Genomic DNA, 12,385 nt, shown 5'->3' on the forward strand with positions numbered 1-12,385 from the left:
ATGTGTGCGTGAATCCAGCTTGCGTCGCATGGATGAAGTCTCTGAATGTTCTGATCATGATACGCAATTCCCCAACACCACGAGGATGGCATATGATAGCGGAAGGAACACCCCAATACAAATAGACTTCCCTGGGAGTCCTGGGTCCCATGCTAAAAAGGGCATGGCGCCAGCAACGCACGCCTCTGGAACAGGATCACCTCATATGGAAGGAACAGTCCTCATCTGATTCAGTCCCTTCAGTGTTGTGAATCCTATGTCGCTGTCCTTGTAGCGGCCTCTGGTTTGGGAGTCCGTGCTGTAGGAACAAATAACGTGTGGTGCTTTGAAGAACGTGACCCGTACTGCAAGCCCACTCTCCTTGGAGTTCGAGGACAACTGCCCGTCTGCTGCTGGCCTCCGGAGGCTTCCGATTTGAGCCTCTCGGAGCTCGTCCTGAAACAAGAACGCGGCAGCAGCAGCCTACGTTTGCGGGAATGTGTAGGTTGCTGCGCCGCTTGTCCAGCTGTTGCACCTAAGTAGCTCAACACCCCCCCCGCCCCCCCCCCCCCTGCCATAGAACCAGACCACCAGGCGGGCCGGGACATGTGGGCAGCAGCTCTATTCTGAGTGGCTTCTCCCTTCGGAGGCTATTACAAGGCCCCAATCAGGTCCAATACATCAGCGGGTCAAACCATCTGCGTGGACATGGGGGGTGGGTGAACTCAGAGGAAGCACTGGGATTGCACAGCTCCAGCTGGGCGTGTGTGTCCTTCCCCAGGGAAGACTTGAAGAAGGACTACCTGGAGCGCAGGAGGGGCACCTTGCACAACGCTCCCCAGAAGAAGCGCAGCACTGACGGGCTGAGGAAGATGAACACCCAGGGGTCCACGATGGAGTTGGTGGAGAGAAAGAGGAGGGCGATGAGGTCCGTCTTGTGGCTCTCTTTCCGCTGGCCCACGGAGTTTATGTACACACGGATCTAAGAGACAAGAGAGGAAGAGAAGACACTGAATAGCAAGTCCTAATGTCTTACCGCGTGATGTCTAAGTGCGGTATCTGTGCCTGAGGCTTGTGCTGCAGCACATGCTGTATTCAACCCCCCCCCAGCGTGGGTACGAATCCCAGCCCCACTACTATTCTTCATTCCCCCTCTCCGTGGCTCCCCACTCATTTCATCCTATCCCTCTCTGGATAAAATGAAAATACCCCCCCCCCCATTTTTTTTTTTTTTTAAGTGTGTGATTCCACCTCTGCCACCAACTGTCTAAGCACGGGATCCCAACGCTGGCACCATCAATAACTGGCCAGGCTTAAAAGAGCATATTTTTTAAGCTCTCGCAAACATCCTGTTTATCTCATTCTCCCGAAAGTAAAGCAGACCAGAATGTACTCCTTGCTAGTACCTAACCAGCCAAACCACATTCCTTGTATCCTCTATGTTTGTTTTGAAACCCTCAAACACAGGATCGGCAATGGGTGAGGTTGGCAAGGGCCGGTAGAAAAAAGGCATTTTAGGAATCAGCGTCAATGGCAGATTATTGGAAGCAGATCGTCTTTAGTGAAACAAAAAAGCTTCAGAAGAGGAAGCTAATTATGGAGTAATGATCTCAAATAAACAAAAAGGAAGGCTGTAAAGTAATAAATAAATATAGAAACACATTTTGGCAGGACCTCAGAGGGTAGCAGCATGGGAACCTTGGTTGTGTCCTCTTCGAACACCACCCTTCACAAGCTCATAAAACGTGATCCAATACAACACACTACTGGGCCCATGGCGTTGCAAGGGTCACAACAATGATGGACTGTGAGTGAGAAAACGTACCAACACAAGCATGCACTGACGGTATGTAACCCTATACTCGAGTACTGTGTTTAGATTATTTAAGACTGCTTAACACTTGAGAAATTGTTTATTATCTAAAATAGCCTCACATTTTTATATATTAATTGGACCAAAGATGAAATATGCAATCCTACTTATGGAGACTATTAAAATAGTATAATAATATGGATCTTTACTGTAACTGTGCCCTAATTAAAATGCCAATATGTAACTTTTTGGGCGACTTGACCAAATTCACATAGAAATGTGAGTTATAGATTCATCATTCTACTTGAAAGCAAGTATAAGAATAATGGTGATCCATGCTTCTTTGAAAACATACTGTAAATTCTGAATAACAATATAAATGCAACATGCAAAAATGTCTGTGATTTGACTGAGTTACAGTTCATATAAGGAAATCAGTGAATTTAAATAAAATCATTAGGCCCTAATCTATGGATTTCATATGACTGGGCAGGGGTGCAGTCATAGGTGGGCCTGGGAGGGCACAGGCCCATCCACTTGGAAGCCAGGCCCACCCACTGGGGAGCCAGGCCCAGCCAATCACAATGAGTTTTTCCCCACAAAAGGGCTTTATTACAGACAGAAATAGTTTCATCAGCTGTCTGGGTGGCTGGTCTCAGATGATCCAGTAGGTGAAGAAGCTAGATGTGGAGGTCCTGGGCTGGCGTGGTTACATGTGGTCTGAGGTTGTGATGCTGGTTGGACATACTACCAATTCTCTTAAACAGGCGGCTTATGTTAGAGAAATGCACATTACATTCTCTGACAGCAGCTCTGGTGGCCATTCCTACATTCAGCATACCAATTGCACCCTCCCTCAAAACTTGGGACATCTGTCGCATTGTGTGTTGCGTGTTATGTGACAAACCTGCACATTTTAGAGTGGCCTTTTATTGTCCCCAACGCAAGGTACACCTGTGTAATGATATCAGCTTCTTTATTTACCACACCTGTCAGGTGGATGGATTATCTTGGCAAAGGAGAAATGCTCACTAACAGAGATTTAAACACATTTCTGCACAACATTTTAGAGAAATATGCTTTTTGTGCATATGGAACATTTCTGGGATTTTTTATTTCAGCTCATGAAACATGGGACCAAAACTTTACATGTTGTTTTTACATTTTTGTTCAGTATATAATAATTTATCAAGCCTACAAGCAATACAATACTCTATTATTATGGTGGGAGATTATAATACGGTTTTAATTGACCGTAAAGGAAATCACACTACAAAATATCACCCTTAGGCACTCACGAATATCATGGATATATTGGAACTAGTGGATATATGGAGGCTTAAATATCATGACCTAGTGAGATAGACAGTTGAAGTCGGAAGTTTGGTAGCGTTGCCTTTAAATTGTTTAACTTGGGTCAAACGTTCCGGGTAGTCTTCCACAAGCTTCCCACAATAAGTTGGGTGAATTTTGGCCCATTCCTCCTGACAGAGCTGGTGTAACTGAGTCAGGTTTGCAGGCCTCCTTGCTCGCACACGCTTTTTCAGTTCTGCCCACTAAATTTCTATTGGATTGAGGTCAGGGCTTTGTGATGGCCACTTCAATACCTTGACTTTGTTGTCCTGAAGCCATTTTGCCACAACTTTGGAAGTATGCTTGGGGTCACTGTCCATTTGGAAGATCCATTTGCGACCAAGCTTTAACTTCCTGACTGATGTCTTGAGATGTTGATTGATGAGGACAAAATGTATTTAATCCATTTTAGAATAAGGCTGTAACCTAACAAAATGTGAAAGTTAAACAAGTTAAAGGCAATGCTACCAAATACTAATTGAGTGTATGTAAACTTCTGACCCATTGGGAATGTGATGAAAGAAATAAAAGCTGAAATAAATCATTCTCTCCACAGACTCTACAGGCATGATCAAATCAAATCAAATTGTATTGGTCACATACACATGGTTAATAGATGTTATAGCGAGTGTAGCAAAATGCTTGTGCTTCTAGTTCCGACTGTAACGGTTGTTTTCCTCCTCCTCTGAAGAGGAGCATGGATCGGACCAAAACGCAGCGTGGGTTGAATACATATTTGTTTATTTAAGAAAGACGAAGACGGAAAAACTCTTAAACAAACTACAAAACAATAAACGACATGAACAGACCTGAACTTGTGAACATATAACATGAACGCACGAACAGGAAGGAACACACGAATGAAATAAACGAAACGAACGAAAACAGTCCCATGTGGCACAAACACTGACACAGGAACAATCACCCACAAACAAACAGTGAGAACAGCCTACCTTAATATGGTTCTCAATCAGGGGAAACGTAAAACACCTGCCCCTGATTGAGAACCATATCAGGCTAATTGAAAATGAACCCAACATAGAACACATAACATAGAATGCCCACCCAGCTCACGTCCTGACCAACTAAACAAGACTAAACAAAGGAAATAAGGTCAGGAACGTGACACCGACAGTGCAGCAATATCAACAAGTAATCTAACAATTCCAAAACAACTACCTAATACACACAAATCTAAGTAAAGGAATGAATAATATAATGGAAAATAATATATACATACACATATATGGATGAGCAATGACCGAGCGGCATAGGCAAGATGCAATAGATGGTATGAGACGTATGTGGCAGGGTCGACAGACAATCACGGACTACAAAGGGAAAACCAGCCACGTCGCGGACACCGACGTCTTGCTTTCGGACAAGCTAAACAACTTCTTAGCCCACATTGAGGAAAACACAGTGCCACCGACGCGGCCCACTACCAAGGACTATGCGCTCTCATTCCCGTTACCGACATGAGTAAGACATTTAAGCGTGTTAATCCTCGCAAGGCTGTTGGCGCAGTGGAATCCCTAGCCGCGACCTCAGAGCATGCACAGACCATCTGGCTGGAGTGTTTTACGGACATATTCAATCTCTCCCTAACCCAGTGTGCTGTCCCCACTTGCTTCAAGATGTCCACCACTAAATGACTATCGCCCCGTAGCACTCACTTCTATCATCATGAAGTGCTTTGAGAGGCTAGTTAAGGATCACATCACCTCTACCTTGTCTGACACCCTAGACCCACTTCAATTTGCTTACCGCCCCAATAGATCCACAGACAATGCAATCGCCATCGCACTGAACACTGCCCTATCCCATCTGGACAAGAGGAATACCAATGTAAGAATTCTGTTAATTGACTTTAGCTCAGCATTCAACTCCATAGTTCCCTCCGAGCTCACCATTAAGCTTGGGGCCCTGTGCAACTGGGTCCTGGACTTCCTGACAGGCCGCACCCAGTTGGTGAAGGTAGGAAACAACACCTCCACTTCGCTGATCCTCAACACAGGGGCCCCACAAGAGTGCATGCTCAGCCCCCTCCTGTAATCCCTGTTCACCCATGACTGCGTGGTCACGCATGCCTCAAACTCAATCATCAAGTTTGCAGACGACACAACAGTAGTAGGTCAGATTACCAACAATGACAAGACAGCCTACAGGAGGTGAGGGCCTGGGGAGTGTGGTGTCAGGAAAACAAACTCTCACTTAATGTCGACAAAACAAAGGAGCTGATCGTGGACTTCAGGAAACAGCAGAGGGAGCACACCCCTATCCACATCGACGGGACCATAGGGGGCAGGTGGAAAGCTTCAAGTTTCTCGGCTTACACATCACTGACGATCTGAAATGGTCCACCCACACAGACAGTGTGGTGAAGATGGCGCAACAGCGCCTCTTCAACTTCAGGAGGCTGAAGAAATTTGGCTTGGCACAGGGCATGTGATGTCCGTTGCCTCTTTGTCGCAAAACTCCCATATCTTCTCAAAAACATACGTTTGTCTAGTTGTGTCTAGTCCAGGTGGTGCTTGTACACCTATTTAATACTACTGTAAACCAAACTCAGTCTAATCTGGGACACCATAGCCTCAACAGGCAGCCAGTTGAATTCCTGAAAGCAGCTCCTGCCTATGTGAGTATGTGGACTCACCTTCAATACTACCCTGATCAGTTTATTCTGGGCTATCTGGAGCTTCCCCTTCAGAAGCTTAGATACGCCCCCAAACCAGGAAGTACCAGCGTAGTAAAAATGGCATTGAATGAGAGCAGTGGCTAGCACTCTCATGGTCCTTATCAAGCATCTTGGACATTCTAGCCCATAACTTAGTCCTGTCTTTAACTATCCATAGCACTTTAGTGGCCATGCTCACACCTCCCAAGCTTCCATCAAAATCTTGCTACCATGGAAACAAAAATAATCACCCTGATTAACTCTTTAGTAATTTCCCAGTATAACTATTTGCTTATTGTCTTGCCTACACCTAGTGGCTTGTTTTTTGAATTATATGAGCAAAAAATATTAAATTTGATTAAAAGGGCCTATTAATATAACAAGTATGAATTCAGAGGGCAGAAATGATTAAATATTAAAACATTAGACCTCTCACTAAAGTCTTCAGTCGTACAAAAGTTATACTTAAACCCAAACTGGTTATCTAGCAGATTAGTAAAAATGTCTCACCCCATATTCAAGAATGCCCCTTTTCCCTTTAATCAGATTACAATCTCTCACTTTCTGTTATTTGAAAATTAAAATCCCAAATATCGCTATTAAAACAAGCCATAAAAAGTTGGTTGCAATTTCAGTTTAATCCACCAGAACAAATATTACAAGAAATATTATAGTTAAACTCAAATATACTAATTGATTAAAAAAACAATGTCATATTTTTTTTTTTTTAAGTATAATCTTTGTAAATGTTATCATAAATGGGACTGGTGGAGTAGTCACACATGCAGCTCACAACTAATTGCAGCACTTCTGCAAAAATGGAAGAGCCAAGTGGAAGGGCGAGAAAGTAAGGAACTTGTCTGTTGGCCTTGCTTTGAAGACCAAAATTTGGTTAAAGAAAATTGTGATAAAAAAAAAAAAGTATACCAGTTTAATTTAAGAACAAAAAAATGAACAGTTGTACCACAGAGATTTGATGTACTAATTCCATGGCAGATGGTTAATCAACCGATACACAAAACAATGCAGGATTAAAAACTTTGTTTTTCAATTTAAATTATAATACAAAATTCTTGCAACCAATAGAATATTATATAAATGCGGGATACAACCATCCCAGCTCTGCAGATTTTGCTGCGAAGTGACAGAATCATTAGATCATTTGTTTTGGTACTGTCCATATGTAACTTGTTTTTGGTCGCAGGTTCAGGAATGGCTGAAGAATTGCAACATTTACCTGGAGCTAAATAGCACTGCTGGGTGATTTAAAAAGTAATAGTCAATCGATCAATAATATAATAATATTCTTAGCAAAATGATTCTTTCATTTACAATCTGTAGAAACTATAAGAATAGAAAGGTTCAATACTTTAGTGAAGCATCACAGCACAGTTGAAAAATACATGGCAAATAGAAATCCAAAACTGGACGGTCTTCAGAGATATATGAAAGGGGTTGAGGGTAGCTGAAGGATGGGACTAAAAACAAACAAAAGGTAACTATTGTAAAATATACTATGTTCGTAAAATGTAAGCTGGAAGTAGAAGCCTACGCGTTGTTGTCCATTATTTTACTCCAATTAGCGGAGGTGTGGTAGGGTTAGGGGAAAATAATAAAGGAAAATGTATTTAAAAATATATATTTTATATATTTACAAAAAATCTATATGTGGGATTGGAAATAATGCAGATAATTACATTGATGGAAGCCACAATCTATCTGCAATATTAAAGCTGATCTACAAAATAATAATAACAAATAAAAATGTAAAGTATATCAAGCGGTAGATATGTTCTATGTGCACTATTTCTAGGCTTCCCTTTCTTAAGTTTCGTTTTTGTGTCTTTTACTTTCGCTTTTGTACACCAGCTTCAAACAGCTGAAATAACAATATTTTGGGTTATGGAAAATACACTATATTTCACAGCAGTTTAGATGGTACAAAGATTCTCTACAGTATACTCGCTTATTTTGCCACATAAACTGAAATTAGGCAAACTATTCGAGTTTTAGCAACCAGGAAATGGTGGAGCAATTTCTGCATAGTGCAACTTTAAAACATACAGTTTATTGATAAGCTAATCAAACAAGAGAGAGGGTGGGCTGAGGCCAGAGCAAAAAGGACACTATCTAAATGTCTATTCCACGTGCTAAATGGCACAGAGCCGAAGAAGTATTTGCAGGAGCGAAACAAGATTTGGTCTGGTACAAATTTCCACCAGTCTGTCGCTAGATACCTCGGAACAGATGCTATTTTCTGAAATAAAGTCAAATAAAATACAAAATGCCATCAATATCCCTATCAAGTAACTCCACAACAATGATTGGAAAATGTGACCATCTCACAGGTTATTACTCTCAGTATTAGTGAGACACATTCCTCGACCGGGCACACAAACACACACAGCCCCTGCTCTATGTGGCTAAGCTATGTGCACTGTTTGACTTTCCCAGTGTGACACACAAGTGCTGACTCCAGTAAAAGTGGGCCAATTTCCTGAAACGACCATAATTACTCCAATATCCTGTGGGTGGAACTAGCAGTGTGAACAACCTCGAGGAGAGTGGAAAAAAAACACCACAGCCGTGCCTTACTTTTGTGTCTGCACGGTGTACGGGACCTTAGGTACTCACAAAGTGCAACGGGGCCAAGCTTATCCATATGAATTATTGACACGGCTAAGTGTGAGAGCGTTGATTAGTGCTCTCAATACATTCGTATTCCCGTAAGCATTCGGCAAATATAGTAATGGCTTCATAAGTACCTCCAGATGTTGATTCTCCACTGTTCTTTCCTTGTGTCCTTCCTCTATGGCTCCTCAGAACGTATTGGAGAAGACCATCCATGGTTCCTCCTTTTCTGACTTTCTCCTCCAACGCGTCTTTGAGAAGGAAGCGGTGAGATCGGACTTGAGGAATCGAGCAAAAGACGAATGAAGAAATAGCCTACATGTAATTTTGGTATCCCCTCCAACCGATGTGCAATTTTGTAGCCCCAAGAGTCAGAGGGTTAGGGAACAGCACCTTATCCCCAGGGTTTGAATCTGCTAAATAAAAATTCTTCAGAGAGCTCCTTCAAATTCTCCACTAATTATACTCTGTCTGAACCCTACCTACCCTGGAACTTGAAAAAACTCTGGCTGGATTGTTTCGTGCGGTTGCTTGTTGTTTAGTTAGAGAGCACTCTGGGCGGATGTTGATGAGACAAGCAGATAGCTGTATTCTCAGCAGGTGTCCAATCGCAACAGTGACACTGTGTTTAATTATTCATCCTATCATCTATGACTGAGGGCACAGAGGCAGGATGTGGTCTCATTAACAGCAGACCGACCTAGAGTATAGGCTTGAATCCCGCAGGGGGGTCTGACTGTGTCTGCATTACCTTAGATAGAGCCTGGTGCGCTACACTGCCTATAAGACTACCTCCGAGAGATAAGAACGATGAACCAAGACATGGGAAATACGTTTAAAAAGTATAGGATACTCATTTATCACCTTTTAAAGAGTCCGAGTTTTTTTCGAACACAATGGGATGTTGGAAATTGAACGAATGATGTTGTTATTGGTAACCTACACAAGTTATGTGGTTTAACAACCATACTTTTACAGTAGGTGGGGTCCTGTGTTTGGCATGATAAGCAAGGCCGATGTTCCGCTTTCACGATTGGTTTACAGGTGGCGTCATGGGGCACCCATGCGTAGGGCCGTTGTTGCTCTTCTCCATAGGTGCAGACACCTTGTCAATTTAGCAGGAGATCACATTCTTCTGTAACAAGCACATGTTTTCATGCCATCTACCTATTGGTGACCTTAAATCTATCAATGGATCTCATCCATCATACGGAGCGGGGGTGTGGTTGAGAGGGAAACTCAATTGGTCCCACTGTTGGGGCCCTGGACCGTCATTGTGCGACCCTTGTGAAGATCCAGTTGTGAGAAAGCTGACTGACAGATAATGCATTATGACACAGTTATAATGCATTGACTTTTCATAATGTATGACCCCCTTATGGGCTTATAACCACACATCATAAATGTCAATGCACTCTATAAATGATTATACCTGTCAGAGTTAAATTACCAAAGTTGACTTTTTTAATAACCTGTTTAGGTTTTGTGGGGGGATTTTCCTGGGTGAAATGTCACTGGTTGGTTGGCATTTGGTTTCCTGCCTACATGACGCATACAGTAGGTACCACTCTGTTTCCTATTGTTGTCTACTTCCTTCCGCGTCTGAGTGTCTTTTCATAAAATATACTAATAATAACACAAACTCCACGCAGTAAAGTGTTGAAGTACATCACGTGTTTATATCATAGCATAACTGGCACACAATCCCCAGGGAACGCTAGTCTAATCTGACATAAATCAAAAGCCAGGAGGGTTCAATCACCGCTTTATTGAACCAGAGGCAATTAGGACTAATGACCATGTAACTCCACGAATGGTGATATATGGGACACTGGGATTGCTGTGTCTTTACAGGACTGAATCTGATAATAACAACACATCACAGCTGACAGAGACAAGTGTCCACCCCTGACATTACCATCCCACATGGATTCACACAATCCCATCTAAAGCCTTAGGTTAATGGACATTGATCCTCAGAATATGCCACGAACAGGGTATTGAGGCAATACCTCCGTCAATGACAGGCGGATTTTTAGGAGCGGGAGAAATATAGCGCCGACATATGGGCACAATTTGACATGCTAGTTGTGGTTGACCTTTTATGCTTCATCCTAGGTTGCAAAATGCTTTGAGATATATAAGACATATGGGAATGTCTTTATTGAAACGCAATGCCCTCTTTATTGCGTAACTGTACTGAATAAGAACATGTGTTACTCGTGTTTGTCTTTCTTTTCGGGGAAACACTCTTTGTTGATACACGCACATTTTTATGCTGACTGTATGAGACAGACATCCTAATATTTTTGGGACGTTCAACTGTTTAGATGTTGGCTTTGCCTTTTACTTTCAGTAGACTATATGGCAAGGGATAATGCATTGCGAGACGGGTTATTAGCTTATGTCTTAACTATTATCATAATAATGATCACGATTAAATAACAATAACTTTGAGTACGTTAAAGATTTCATAGAGAGACATAGCCTACCATATAAACCTAAAATGTAGTCTACCACTGTTACAACAAGTAATATAGGATTAGAGCTGTCTGCAGACCAAGTAAATTGTTATTACCTATAAAGTGAGAAATCAAATATAGCTTGACTCGATTGCGCAAAATATATGTGTCAGCCTATCAAAGGGACACTTGGGAGGCAAACAGTACAACATTGAGAATAGTTTAAAAAACGTACCACCAGAGGAAGGGAGCAAATCATGAATATCCCCGTCATGAACACCAGTACGATGAGATGCTCGACCTCTTCGGACATGGAGAGGACTCTCCGGTCCTTCTTACTCCGAGTTGTCACGGATCCCCCGTTTAGTTTGCGCCTCCGGTACATCAAAACCAGGTGATAAACGACAAAGGCGTTACAAGCTGCTACAGAAAGGACTAAAATGAGCATAACAGTTGCGTACAGGACTGGGTAAACACGGTCTTCGGGCATTAACGGATTCATGTCAATGAAGCACCACGTGCCCGGGCAATACTGCACGTAGTCCCCGAAACCCAAAAAGGGCATGATGCAAAACACCGCGCAAACTAAATAGATGAAAGGAATGGTGATATATCCACAACGTTTAGTGATGTGCCGCCCGTAGAAGTAGGGGTAGCCAATTGAGAGGCATCGCTCAAGCGCCATGGCGAAGAGGAGAAATAATGTGGCCAAGCTGAAAAAAGTCATACAGAATCCAAAATACTCACACATTGCAGGTGGTTCAGTGTTAATCATAGCAATAATGGTGGTGTTTAAGGAATAGGCAGCCAGGACAAAAGGGCTGACCAGACAGGTGCCCATCAAGTCCGTGACGACCAGCGTGGTGACCAGAACGTGAAAGAGCGACAGTCGCTGCCGGCTCTGGTACTTCCTGCGGCGGATCTCCAAAAGGATCAAAGCGGACAAGTTCCCTATCACTCCGGCGGAGAACATGATCGCGCTGATGCGCGGGTTCCCCTTGTCAATGTGCAGATTGCTGTGGCATGGGTCATTCTCTGTGTCATTTGCCATAGGAAGAGTGTTGCCTCGTCAAATACTTCAGTCCTGCTCTATCTGGGTGATATTCCAAAACGATTTGCTGTTCAGTAGAATTAGACTTAAAACGTTGCTGTGTCTGGGCTTGTGATGAGACAGGTTGAGAGAGGAGAGCACCTATTGTGATGGCGCCACAAGCGTCTTCTCTCCACCTTTTCTTCATATGAATTACAACTCATCAGTGAAGTAGAGTGAGCTAAGCTTTCTGTCGTGGAGCTCCGCCCCATATGGGATCTCTCCTCCTAGTTGTTTACCCAGCTGCCTAGGCAGCAAATAGCCCGAGAGAAAATTATGCACACACCTGCAGCCAGTAGGAATACAGGTGTCCCTATATAAGGGGACGCTTCCCCTCAATCAGCCTCCCATTATCTTCAGCAACAGGACTGGACTGAAGA

At 42.9% G+C, this 12,385-nt stretch overlaps 1 protein-coding gene across 1 annotated transcript; it reads right to left on the minus strand.

Moving 5' to 3' along the window:
* Positions 1-567: 567 nt before the first annotated feature.
* On the minus strand, positions 568-12,135 carry ptger2a (prostaglandin E receptor 2a (subtype EP2)). The gene is made up of 2 exons (XM_055865746.1): positions 11,151-12,135; positions 568-961 (listed from the first exon to the last, which is right to left on the minus strand). Exons 1-2 carry the CDS (start codon positions 11,964-11,966, stop codon positions 779-781), a joined length of 999 nt encoding a protein of 332 aa, XP_055721721.1. The 5' UTR covers positions 11,967-12,135; the 3' UTR covers positions 568-778.
* Positions 12,136-12,385: the final 250 nt, after the last annotated feature.

Source organism: Salvelinus fontinalis, chromosome 16, assembly GCF_029448725.1.
Source record: "Salvelinus fontinalis isolate EN_2023a chromosome 16, ASM2944872v1, whole genome shotgun sequence".
NCBI classification, from domain to species: Eukaryota; Metazoa; Chordata; class Actinopteri; order Salmoniformes; family Salmonidae; genus Salvelinus; species Salvelinus fontinalis.

Coding starts and splice junctions, on each gene's coding strand:
- ptger2a (XM_055865746.1), bottom strand. CDS start 11,966: ATGGCAAATGACACAGAGAATGACCCATGCCACAGCAATCTGCACATT. Junction 962..11,150: donor TTTGCTCCCTTCCTCTGGTG/GTACGTTTTTTA, acceptor CTTGTCTCTTAG/ATCCGTGTGTACATAAACTC.